Below are 13,955 nucleotides of genomic sequence, written 5' to 3' on the forward strand. Positions count from 1 at the left end.
CCCCATTCAACAACCTAAGAACCTCGAGCAGGTCTCCATTTCTCATTCTTCTTGCTGACCATATAGCTATGACCTCCTTCCTGAGCCTACTATGAGATTTCAACAAGTCAAGTCTATGCAAAGCCCCTAGCATAGATTGGCAAAGCTGGGCTCAGAGAGGGTTAGTAATTTGCCAGGAGTAGAACTGCATTTCACATTTAGATGTCATTTCGTGTCAAAACTCTCTCATTTACCAACAACACTGATTCAAAGTTAACATCCCTTTAACACCTCTTATATGACAGGCTCTATAGAAAGCACTTTATGTCATTCTAACAATAACTCTAGTATAATTTAAATAATCAGTTTAAAGTAAAGAAATAAAATAGTTCTCAGATATATATAAACATGCCCAGTCTCACTTAAATTAAAACTACAAGGAGATCATTTTTCATCTCTTGAATTACTAGTACGCTTAGTGAGGCAGAGAATAACAGAGCTCCCACATTGTTGGCCAAGTGTCGACCAGGGTACTGCCACAGAGGGCGATTTGGTGATGTGCATCAAAATTACAAATGCCCATACACCTTTAACCAAGCAATTCCACTTTTTGGCATATTTCCTACAAACATTCTCAATCGTGTACAAAATGACACAGGAACAATGTAATTCGTTGTGGCATGTTTGTAATATCCACCAATGAGCAATAGGTTAAGTAAACAATGGCTCATTTGTTCAACAGGATTCTATGCAATAACAGAAAAGAGAGGGGGTTCTTTATGAAGTGACATAAACAGATCTCCAAAAGAGCTTGGCCAAGGAAACAAACAGGATGTGGGACACCTAGGACAGATGGCTCTGTGAAAATACACAAGACCTACGCAAGGTGGGGCAAAGCAGGGTTCCAGTTGTCAGTATGTGAAACACAGTTTATTTCTGTATTATTATTTACTAATTATTAATTTATTAATTATTAAATTACTAATTGTATAATTTACTAATTAGAGTACATATGTACTATTTCCCATATGAACAATTATAAACCTACTTTGTCCACCCTATATAATATGAAGAGTTTGGGGGAAAGGAAGTTAGAGGGCAGACAACAGAACAAAAAAACAGATGCTGAAGGCATCTGGAAGTTTGATTCCAAAAGCTTCCTGCTTCCAGCCATTAGACTAGGAGAAATTTTCACTGCCTGAAGTAGACAGTGAGCGTAACTACCTTCAGAAAGCTCCCGTATCTATTTGCCAGTGAACTTCTCAGAATGGTAATTTTGCACCTCATGAGACCAACTCAACTCCGGGCAGCCAGAGACTGTGGTAGGTAATGGCAGTAGGTAACAGGAGTCAGCGCACGGGCTATTTCATCACTGGGAAGGGATGGCCCTCCCCCATGGTGATGGTGGTTAGCAAGATGAACAAACATATGCGGATGGCAGCAGCGACTGACCAAAAGCTGATAGAAACTGCAGAAAGAGACGTCTGAAAGAGTTGCTGAGAGCTAATTAATTGAATGTGCTGAAAGGATCAATGGAAGACACAATGTGAACAGGAAATTTAAGAGAAAGGACAAGAATGCATTAGGGCTGATAACTTGGTGGCTGAAGTCACACCAAAGGCAAAGTCCAGGGACCATAAAGGAGCTTCTAACAAATAACAAGAGCATGCCTTGCTCAGCATGCCAGCCTATAAGGTTGAGCTAGGCTGTGCTGTTTTTGTAGTCTTTCTGAACGTAAAACTTGCCATAAATGAGGAAACCAAAATAAAGTCCTTTTTTATATGATAGTATACAGTTTTTGGTGATGATGTATACATTGTATTCATTTCCACCCCTAAATGTGTTATATCAATAAATATATCACAGCCCTGGCCAGTTGGCTAAGCGGTAGAGCGTCGGCTGGCATGTGGAAGTTCAATTCCCGACCAGGGCACACAGGAGAAGCGCCCATCTGCTTCTCCATCCCTCGCTCTCTTCTCTCTCTCTACCTCTCTCTTCCGCTCCCACAGCCAAGGCTCCTTTGGAGCAAAGCTGGCCTGGGCGCTGAGGATACCTCCACGGGCTCTGCCTCAGGCGCTAGAATGGCTCCGATTGCAGCAGAGCAACGCCCCAGAGCCAAGCATCGTCCCCTGGTAGGCATGCCGGGTGGATCCCGGTCGGGCGCATGCGGGAGTCTCTGTCTGCTTCCCCTCCCCACTCAACTCCCGCTCTTACTTCAGAAAAATACTAAATAAATAAATAAATAAATCGTGCATGAAAAAAGAGAGACTGAAGTACTCAATGAACTTACAGAACAGGATGAAGGGCCTGACCTGTGGTGGCGCAGTGGATAAAGCGTCAACCTGGAAATGCTGAGGTTGCTGGTTCGAAACCCTGGGCTAGCCTGGTCAAGGCACATATGGGAGTTGATGCTTCCAGCTCCTCCCCCCGTCTCTCTCTCTCTCTCTCTGTCTCTCTCCCTCCTTCTTTCTCTCCTCTAAAATGAATAAATAAAATAAAAATTAAAAAAATATTAAAAAAAAAACACGTTGATTCCAATTTAACTTTAAAAAAAAAAAAAGAACAGGATGAAGAACTTACTTATTTTGCTTCATAATGAATGCATGTCTCTGACTCCATACGCAAGAGTTTGGAGGGAGACTCACTTTCACTGAAGCATGGTAAGACAATTGGGGAGGGAAGGGAGGTAATCCTCACCTATTTCAAATCTCTTTAGTGACCACTTATCCACCAAAAGGAAGCCAGGAGTTATTCATTACCAAATAGCAACAGCCATCCACGAGGCAGCTGCAACCAACATCTCACTGTCAGATTTGTGCACACATGAGTCAAACACCAGTAATTTACCCTCCAAATTCCAGGGGACACACATCAGGCTCTTCCCAAGGCTCTTCTCATGAATTCCACTCCAGTTCCCTGGCAAACACCCTAAACACCCAGCTGAGGTGAGATGCTCAATCTCTTCTCCTGTCAAATACCCCACTTGGTTGAGTGCTTCCCTGAAGTGCCCTCATTGCTTTCAAGTAGAGGAATATCACTCTTGAGTATTCTATACATGTGAAAACTCCAATTATGCTTAGATAAGCAAGGGATATGTGATCTTTCACAGCCTTGTGCCTTTCCTCATGGTGTTCATGTCTGCCTGTCTCCTTGACTGCTTCTAATTACCACTGCTTTTTGATTCAAAAATGGAATCAAAACTAATATTTATTATTGTAATAAATTCTAATTGAATGCCACTCAAGCCTGGCTTCTTCTAGAAACTCAGCTGCACCTGTGTACACAAATATATGCACTATCACACAGTAACTTCAGTTATCCACTGCCCTATCCTTTCCCCAGCTGCATACACATCATCGCAGCACAAGCACAATGCACCCTCACGTGTCTGCTGCCCTATCCTTTCCCGAGGTGCACCGTCATACACATCACAGCACAAGCACAATGCACCCTCACGTGCTATCCTTTCCCGAGGTGCACCGCGCATACACATCACAGCACAAGCACAATGCACCCTCACGTGCTATCCTTTCCCGAGGTGCACCGCGCATACACATCACAGCACAAGCACAATGCACCCTCACGTGCTATCCTTTCCCGAGGTGCACCGCGCATACACATCACAGCACAAGCACAATGCACCGTCACGTGTCCACTGTCCTATCCTTTCCCCACCAGAAGATGAATCCTTCTCTGTAGTGCCAAACCCACTTTTAAATCATTGTTGAATAGAATCTGTGGATAAAACACATTTGTTGAGCTTAATTTCTTCCTACTTCCTTTGGAACATTTTCCCTTCTCAGCTTTCTTCCTGTGTATGTGTCCTTCTAGTTCACATCCAAGATTGTGAGGCTGCAGCCCACAGAACTCGCCGGACAGCATCCTCTGAAATGAGCCCTGCTATGAGAGCTGCTGTGTTGGTCCCCACTCCCATCTCACTGCAACGACACCACTGCCCCGTGATGCTGGCCGCATCTACTGATCTGGCCAAGATCATGAGGAAAATAAACGTGAAAGGATGTGGTAAATAATAATTTGTTGGCCTTGCTTAGACTCAGTACAATTCAGTCACTAAAATTTAGGAAAACATAAGTGATAAGCCTGTAGCCTCCAATAACACCAAATGTAGTAAAAAACAGATGATTGTATTCACAAAACCTAAAGAAAAAATAATTCATTTTATAATGCATGGATCCAAACTTCAATCTCATTCTTTTTTTTTTAAGATTTTATTTACTCCTTTTAGAAAGGGGGAAAAAGAGAAAGAAAAGAGGAGGAACAGGAAGCATCAACTCCCACGCGTGCCTTCACAAGGCAAGCTCAGGGTTTTGAATCAGCGAGCTCAGCGCTCCAGGTTGACGCATTATCCACTGCGCCACCACAGGTCAGACTATCTCATTCTAATAGGCTACTGCTAGGGAGATAGCACTGTTTTAAAGAAAAAATTGTACACAGAATAAATATGTAAGTTTCCTGGTGATTCTCACTAAGGTTTCAATGTATTTTCTTACTGAAACAATCAAACACTCTTGGTAAAAAGATCTAATATTTGTGTCATAACAATGTAAGAATTGGAACTGTAATATAAAAATTTTTGTTTAAAGCTGATATATCACTTATTTTTCTCATTTTGAAAAGAACCTATGTTTCACTCAGCAATCATTCTTTTCTCATTCTATCCGAGAATCTGTGCAAAAGCACTATTTCAGCTAAAATCAGTTCTGAAGCCTCTTTTATGAATACGCATAATGCAAAGAAACCAATTAAATTTCCAACAGAGCACTGCCGTTTGGAGTAAACAAAGCTATATCAGTAGGATCACACTCTCTGCAGGAATCGGAGCCTAGAAATTAATTACTACTGTGACATGTGTCAGAATAAATTTTTAAAAGAATAGAATGCAGCAGCTGTAACCCTGTGTTTTATCTATTTGTATGAATGCAAAACCAGAACTGTCTAGCATGCAAATATATTTAGCTATTCAGCATCTCTCAGAAAAACAGAAGAGGTTCATTGGCCCCCGCCTCTCCCTATGCCCAGGTGAGATATGAGTGACTAACACATTTCAGTAAGCCCCACTGCAAGTACAGAATAAAGACGCAGTGCAGGTGATATTTCTGAAAGCCAGAAGTCATCTTCACACAAATGACTACCTTTGAAACATTCAGTTTGCCTTTGAAAGTTTTTCAAAAATATACATCACTCACCCTGCACTACACTAAAGGTTGTTATGTTGCACAAATCGAGGCTCTCAATGACAGTACAGGTGTTTCGGAAGGAAGACTAATCTAGAGCAACAATGTTCGATGGGTGTACCCCAAGAATTGTTCAAAACAGGCAACACCTGACTGTTTAGTCAGGGCCATTGACCTCTTTTCCCTTAGGTTTTCAAATAAAAAACAACAGCCATCCCTGGTCAGTTGGCTCAGTGGTAAAGCATCAACCCAGCATGTGGAAGTCCTGGGTTGGATTCCCGGTTAGTGCACAGGAGAGGCATCCATCTGCTTCTCCACCCCTCCCCCCCTTCTTGTAGCCACGGCTCAAATGAGCAAGTTGGCCTGGCCACTGAGGATGGCTCCATAGCCTCGTCTCAGGCACTAAAAAAGCTCTGTTGCCAACAATGATCTGGGGCTCGGTGGCCCCAGGTGGGGGTTGCTAGGTAGATCCAGTCTGGGCACATATAGGAAGGAGTCTGTCCCTCTGTCTCCCTGCCTCTCACTCGATTAAAAAAATTTAAAAAAAAAAGCCAACATAACAATAGCTGTCCATGTATTTTAGATTTATTCATTTTGTGAATGAATCAAAATTATACCTGTTTGTTTTTTGTCAGATGGGCAAAAACATCATTCAGTGTGTGCAGAATTTTAGTAATCAGTTTATGTATGCCATGAAATGAAAAGGGTTGAAAATCACTGATCTATACAAAACCAAACCAAACAAACAAAAAAAACCTACTTGGAAAGAAATCAGGGATTTGAATGAGTGTCAGCGTTCTGTTGAGGATGATCACATTTATAAGTGAGAAGCGTTTCACAAGTGGAGGCGGGTCAGCGCCACGGAGCACCACAAAGAAATGGCACAGAGCAGGTGCTCTTCCGTGTTTCCTACCAGGTAACGCTGCCCAGTCCTCCCCACAGCTGCATCGAGCGATCCTGTTGACACTTTAAATACTTTACAATTTTATTTGTCAATTTTAGCTCAGTAAAATTGGGGGTGGGGGGAAACTCTAGGATTTAAATTTATTAAACCAGAAAAATAAAAAATGCCCAAACCAAAGCCTTTTATTTCTCGTATATCTGTAAATCAACTTTTAAACTTCAAAACAGCAAAAAGGCAAAAAAAATTTTGCCTTCTATGAGGCAAAAATTAAAACATGCTTCCTGCAATAATATACTGAAATCACTGCTTTTTCAACCAAAAGAAGGAAGCGAAGAGGGGGGAGGAAAGGAGAGGAGGATGAAACTGACCACACTGACTCACTGGAAGTGCAGGCCAGACCACCCTTCCTGCAGCCATTATCAGGAAAGCAGAGCTAATAACTACATGATACAGGCTTTTGAGACACTTTGTCTCTTCAAGTGTTCTTTTCAGGACCAATTTTTCACAAAGTGTGTATTAGAGTATCAACTTAGTATCTTACCCCTCCCAGCCATTTCCCAAAACTTCAGCTACCACGCACACCTACCTACCACTCTGGAATCACCGTGAAGCTACAGGGTGGGCCACTCCAGCCACTGAGACTACTCACTCAGCAGCCATTCATTCAAGCCGTCTGTTAGGTGTTAAAAACCAAGACAAGACTAAAGAGTGTTTTAAAAAGAGGTCATAATGGCCCTGGCTGGGTTGTTCAGTGGCTAGAAGCTGTCCCAACCACCAAGGTCACAGGTTCCATCACCAGTCAGGGCTCATGGAAGAAGCACCCAAAGAGTGCAGAACTAAATGAAACTGAGTGGAACGAGCTGATGCTTTTCCCTCTCCTCTCCTTCCCCCCCTCAAATCAATGGGGGAATTGTTTCTAAGTGATCATAAAGTCCTTTTTAAAATTTTTAAACCAGTTTCTCCAAATAAATTTACTGAACAAAGTATATTGTTTTTGTACCTCAATACTGAAAATGAAGTTAGTTACCTCTCTTAAAACTGTGCTTTTGTAGCCTCGATACAATCCTTGGACACCCTGAAACAAACAAAAGGAAGACAGAACAGCAGAGATTTCAGGATGACATTCTGAACAAAGCACATGAACCTTCTCTAAAGTCTGTGTTTAACACGTTCACAATGATCACAGTTCTGGAAGAAGTTCAAGGTTCTCACTGGCCTAACGTATATAAGCTCAGGTCAGCTCCCTTTAAAATGGGAAAATCTCTTAACAATAAAACTGATTTCATATTAATTTAGCTTTAGTTGCTTTCAATATTCCTTCTCTAGAAAAGAATACTTGAAATGCTTTAAATTAAATAAATACATTCTAAGAGCAAATGCATACAAAATGTTGATTATTTTTTCATATGAAAACATAATTACATTTCACAGTTTCAATCAGAAGACAACAGAAATTCATTAATAACCTCTCAATTGTGATAAACACCTCTGGACAAGCCATGGCTTATTATCGACTTCACCACCCACATGATTCAACAGGGACCCTCTACTGGGTTGACCTCACTCATACAATTAAATACTCTGTATCTCCTTACCAAGTTAACACAGGGACCATTAAGAATAACTTTTTTAAAAACCAAGACTCAAATTCCTATGTGATTAACTTCTGTAAAAAATATATATATTTTTTAACTTTTTAAAGACTTATGTAAAATCTCTGAAGAAGCAGTAGCTCAATAGTTCTAAGTCCCATCACCAGCAGGAACGATTTCTGATCCCACAGCTCAACAGTAACCAGTAAAAGAGGAGATACACTTTGATATAAACGTTGTGGTTTATCAGCCCATTACTTGACTTCTCTTCTATGGGCCATCAAATTCTGTACTGATGTTTTAATATAGCTTCATCCATTGTACATATTTACTGTTGATTCCATGTCTGGTCACAAAATAACTGTGGGGTGATTATAATGCAGGCTGCACACACATCCCGGTGACAGTGTGTTTAGAAATTTCAAAAATAAAACTTCTAAAACCAATACAGGAAAGACAATGACAATCTTAGCATAAAAATTCCTATAACTGGACATTAAATTTAGCATTAAGGTCTCTTCTAGGACTCCTGCTATGAGACTCACAGTGTTCATATCAGCTTCTACAAAATCTTTCTCCATAAAGAAAAAAGAGAGGACTTAAAAACACATCTCACCTCTTGATATAAGATGTTAGAGAAAATCTGAGATGTCTTCGAAGAAGCAGAAACCTGTGCCCTCTGCTTAACTACTTCAGAAGGAACTCGAATCAGGCAGGCAACCTAAAATATATAAATTTAAGTAATCCTAAAAAAGAAGTAACTGCTAGGCAAACTGAAAATTTTTATTAGCAAAAATTGTGATAAAGTATAATGTATAGTCTTAGTGCAAGATGTCAAAAGGTTGTTTTTTGTTTTGTTTTGTTCGTTTTTGTTTTAACCTAAAACACTTAGAACCCTTAATGGACATGCGTTGTTTTAGCAGACAAAAACCTTCCCTCCCTTGTTCCACAGAGAACCTCCCACCTCCCGCCACATTGGTCCAAGCACATCTGTCCATCAGCCCTTAAGCAAGAAGCACATTTACTCATGTGGAATCCCCAGCACTGACTGAACAGCATCTGGTCACATGACAGCCATTTCAAACACGACCGATGAAAGAATGATCCAATCAGCAGTGCCTTTGCTTTACTGGAACTAATGCATATGTTGGTAGAAACGAGACTGCTCATCAGTAGGTTGCCCCCTAACTCTTTTGCTCACCCCCTATAGCCTCAACCAGCTTCCAGCCCTAGCACCCTAGATCTCCCCATCAAACAACTGAGGAGTAACTCAAGGCAGTCAGACCCTGCTCTAGCATTCAAGGTGACATAGGTTCTGACTGGTCCATACTCACACCTGACTAATTCTAACATCATCCTTCATGAGATGCCAACTTTCTCACACAACTGATCATACAACTGGGTCAAAGGCAAGATGAACAGATCTCCTCCTTTTTTGCTCCTTGATGCCCCCCAAAGCAGTGTTGACTTGCACGTGTGAAATGGCCACCCTGTTAGGATAGCTGAGAAAATGTAGATCTAGCAGAGGGTTAGGGGCACTACCACCACCAAACCAAATTAACATCCTGTTGACAAGTAAGAAGGGGAAGGCAACTTAATAGTGTCTGTCAATCTCCCCTCCTCCCCGAAAAGAATCTTTTTTCCACAGTTACCCAAGATCAATTTCGAACACAAGCAGCCAAGAATTGCACTTGATATTGAAGGCAGACAGAAGTAGCAAATGGAGATTTGTAGAGCAATGGGTCAAGAACAGGCGTGGCCAACAGTTTCTGCCCCTGGGCCAGATTAAAAGAAAACTTTTTTCACAGGCCGGACAAAATATTAAAATTAAAAAATGTTAAATACAAAAATGATTCATTTAAGTAAACAAAATTTTATTATGTAATTTGTTTATGAATAAATGTGAGTGAAAAAAATTTAAATATACATTTAAAAAAATATATTTTTTAATAAAATTATAATTGCATGCCATATAAATATCCAAACTGTATCGCAATCAATCAAAACAATATTTAATTAATAGAATGAGCTTGAAGGTGTTATATCGCAAATAAAACAATTATTTCGGCCCTGGCCGGTTGGCTCAGTGGTAGAGCGTCGGCCTGGCCTGCAGAAGTCCCGGGTTCGATTCCCGGCCAGGGCACACAGGAGAAGCACCCCTCTCCTTCCTCTCTGTCTCTCTCTTCCCCTCCCACAGCGAGGCTCCAATGGAGCAAAGATAGCCTGGGCGCTGGGGATGGCTCCTGCCCCAGGCGCTAGAGTGGCTCTGGTCGCAAAAGAGCAACACCCCGGAGGGGCAGAGCATCACCCCCGGTGGGCAGAGCGTCGCCCCCTGGTGGGCGTGCCAGGTGGATCCCGGTTGGTCGCATGCGGGAGTCTGTCTGACTGTCCCCGTTTCCAGCTTCAGAAAAATACAAAAAAAAACAAACAATTATTTCGTTTTACAAACAGCCTGGACACGTTTTCAGTTATCAACTGCAGCTATTGTCTGTGCTACAATGCCACTTGGTTCAGCACACTTGACCACAAAAATAACGAATTGTTTGACCTTGGGTGCACACTGGCAAACTCCACCTAAAAGAACGTGAGTTTCACATCGCCGCTAAACATCAAACAGTTCATATCGAGTACAGACGAGTACAAAAGTTGTAAATCTTTATAATAGCATTTTTTTAAAAAATGAAGTATCGCGAATCCATTGAACCAATTATTGGAAGTTAACCCTAAATTAGTCACACGGAGAATTCTTTTCCGTGTATCACTGTCTTCTTAAATATATCAATTTCCAATAATCAAAGACACTTCCGCTTCTGAGTAGCTGATATTTTAAAGTAGTGGATAATAGGTATTAAAAATTTAATCGCGGGCCACATAAACTCTTTATGCAGGCCGGATGCGGCCCGCGGGCTGTATGTTGGCCATGCCTGGTCAAGAACCTCAAGCAGTGTACATGAGGTTTAAAAGAATTCGTCAGAATTGTTTCAATGGAGGGCCAGGGCAGGAGCTACAGGAAGTGGGCTAAAACATCCAGAGATTGGTTCATAGTTAAAGGCAGCTTTTTGTCTTGTTTTATTTAAGATGGTAAACATCTGCACATTGGATGGGGAAAGTGTTAACAGCAAGGTAGAAGTTAACAACAATCTAGGAAAGAGATGAGATAATATATGAAGACCCCAGGGGCTATGGAAAAGGGAGTCAGGGCTCCCGGCCCCTGCCTGCCCTGCTGTGACTATCTCTCCCTTTGCCCAGGGGGCCCTCAGCCAAGGGCGCCATTTCCTACATCTGAACTCCTCAGGGTTCACCTCCAGGAGGGGATGAGCTGTGGTTTGTTGAGGGTCTTCAGACACAGACTGTAGACCCCGCTCTGAAAGTAAGCTCTCAAGCATTCCCTTGGCCTTCCTGAATCTAATTTTTCTTAATTGACTTGGTCAAGAAATCTTTATGATATCCTTTTAAGTCTTGATTTCAATAATTATTAATGTTCTCCAATTATACCTTTTATTCTTAAATTCAAACGATTCTTTATTCTCCAAGTAATTTCCTCCTTATTCTTATTTCCCAAAATAAACTATCTTACCTGACATTTTTTACTTATTAATTTACATCAGAGTATTTTAAATATGTTTTCTCTTCTACTATACCATAAACACTATGAGGGCAAGAAGAAAATAGCATCAATCTTATGAAACCACTGAGTGGGGGTAGAAATCTCTCTACTGTATTTTCCCTTCATTTTATTTACGTATAAAAGGCAAATAAAATTGTATCCACTATTTTTGTATCATTTTATGTTATTCTACCCAAGAGGAAGAATGACACCGAAAATCAATAATTTCCATAAAAATGACCTTACTCCAGAATTTTTTAAATATATACTTTTTCTTTATATTGAATAGACTGCTTATACATACAGTTATATAAAGACCAGGAAAAATGGAGTGGGATTAAGGTGAGGCTTCTTCTTTTCTGCCTACCTACATTTTCTAAATTCTCTACCATGAACACATATTATTACTTCCTAAGTCTTTTCAACATAGTATCAAAGGACAAAAATATTTGCTGTGGGCTAAAAGATTTTGAATGAGAAAACAAAACAAAAGGGCTAATTTTTTTTAATTTATTTTTTTGGTATTTTTCTGAAGTTGGAAACGGGGAGGCAGTCAGACTCCCGCATGCGCCCGACCGGGATCCACCCGGCATGCCAACCAGGGGGCGATGTTCTGCCCATCTGGGGCATCGCTCTGCTGAAACCAGAGCCATTCTAGCACCTGAGGCAGAGGCCACAGAGTCATCCTCAGTGCCCGGGCCAACTTTGCTCCAATGGAGCCTCAGCTGCGGGAGGGGAAGAGAGAGACAGAGAGGAAGGAGAAGGGGAGGGGTGGAGAAGCAGATGGGCACTTCTCCTGTGTGCCCTGGCCGGGAATCGAACCTGGGACTCCTGCATGCCAGGCCGACGCTCTACCACTGGCCAACCAGCCAGGACACAAAAGGGCTAATTTAATGTATGCTTTTCTAGGCAACCTACCAATTAGACTTGACAAAGGAGCATTTGTTATTCTATTTTACCAATTTTTAGAGACAGAGAGAGAGAAATCAATTTGTTGTACCATGTATTTACGCATTCACTGGCTGATTATTTTATGTGCCCTGACCAGGGATTGAACCCTCAACCTTGGTATACTGGGACAATGCTCTAACTAACTGAGCTACCTGACCAGGGTCAACATTTATTTATCTTTATTTAGTGGGGGTTGGGGGGACAAACTAGGACAAACAGAAAGGGAGAGAGATGAGAAGCATCAATTCTTCGTTGTGGTACCTTAGTTGTTCATTGATTGCTTTCTCACAGGTTCTATGACTGGGCGGGGGGGGGGCTCCAGAAGAGCTAGTGGCCTTGGGCTTGAAGCCAGCAACCACTGGGCTCAAGCCAGCGACTATGGGGTCATAACTATGATCCAGTACTCAAGCCAGCAACCCTGCACTCAAGCTGGAGAGCCTGTGCTCAAGCCAGCAACCTTGGGGTTTTGTACCTGGGTCCTCAGCATCCCAGGCCAACGCTCTATCCACTGCGCCACTGCCTGGTCAGGCAGGGAAATACTTATTTTTAATTCAGTGAGAATAACACACACAAAAACAGATTAAACACCTATCCACTAAGGTCTAAAATTCAGTATAAATTATGTTCCTTTTGATAAGAGTAAACTTTAAAGTTCACCCTTCTAAAACTAGGACAGAAAACAAAGAGCTGTGAAACTGACATGAGCCTATCAGGGCAGCACCCAGCATCTAACATTCATTAAAGACATGAAACTAAACAAAGAAAAAAAGGAAAGGATACACTAATTCTTTGTATTTTTCAATTCAAGAGGTCAAGAGTGAAAAATGACCCCAATATGTCAAGAAAATAGGAACCATCTACTTTTGTGAATTGGCATAAATATTTATGGAACTTCATGCTTCATAACCTGCCATGTTCTTACATGATTGTTTTTACTTCTTAAAAATACAGACGCAGAGGAAAAGCTTTGAAAAGGTTCTCAGATGAAAAACAATCAAACTAGCACAAGGGGCACAAAGCACCCAGCATGGCTTCCGGACTTCCATGGTGTGCACTTCTGGCATGGGAGAGAGGCCACAAAGCAATGCCTCTATTTCCTCCAGCAATGCTGCTGCCTCCCATTTGGTTTTCTGTTAACTCTGATCTTTCCTTGACTTGAATAGGAGTTACAGCAGAATATTTCACTGCACAAGAACAAAAGCACATTACAGTGCTACATTCTGTGAAGGAAATAAAGGCAGCAGCATCACATGCAGGCCCCTGCTCAGCCCATTCTTTAGTGCACTTTCCTCATAAACCTGGGGCTCGGTATGAGCCCTTCAAACAGGAATGGTGGCATTTTCATTAAAACCAAGTGTGTGTATATTTTTTAATTCTATCAAAGGACAAGAAAACTAAGGTTTTCAATAAAGCAAATGCACGTCCCCATCTTTTATCAACATTGACATGTAACACTGGCCCCATTAGGTTTAAGCTTACCAAAAATTTAACAAACTTTAGATTTAAAATTGTTTATATTAATGAAGCTGCTACCTAGTTTTTTCTTCCTTTGACATAAGTAAAACTTTTGATGTGCTTATTTATTTTTGCATGGATTGTTGAACTAAATCTTTAGTATCTATTAAACACCAAAACGCAAAACTACAAGTCATAAGATTAAGTGTCTTAAAAGGAAAAAGCTACAGCGACTTCAGCAGCACAGGAGATAATAGTACCTTATATTAACA

The 13,955-nt window shown here is 41.2% G+C and overlaps 1 protein-coding gene across 3 annotated transcripts in view; it reads right to left on the reverse strand.

The window, feature by feature from the left end:
* SLC25A26 (solute carrier family 25 member 26) overlaps positions 1–13,955 on the reverse strand; it is a 223,078-nt gene that overhangs the window by 170,215 nt on the left and 38,908 nt on the right. For 2 of the 3 annotated variants that reach the window (XM_066245901.1, XM_066245898.1), the window contains 2 exons: positions 8,287–8,391; positions 7,106–7,153 (listed from right to left, as the gene is read on the reverse strand). The exons of the other annotated variant lie outside the window; for it this stretch is intronic. In XM_066245901.1, the coding sequence (XP_066101998.1) occupies positions 7,106–7,153; positions 8,287–8,391 (153 nt within the window). The remainder of the gene's footprint in view (positions 1–7,105; positions 7,154–8,286; positions 8,392–13,955) is intronic. 3 annotated transcript variants of the gene reach the window in all.

Source organism: Saccopteryx bilineata, chromosome 10, assembly GCF_036850765.1.
Source record: "Saccopteryx bilineata isolate mSacBil1 chromosome 10, mSacBil1_pri_phased_curated, whole genome shotgun sequence".
In the NCBI taxonomy this organism is placed as follows: Eukaryota; Metazoa; Chordata; class Mammalia; order Chiroptera; family Emballonuridae; genus Saccopteryx; species Saccopteryx bilineata.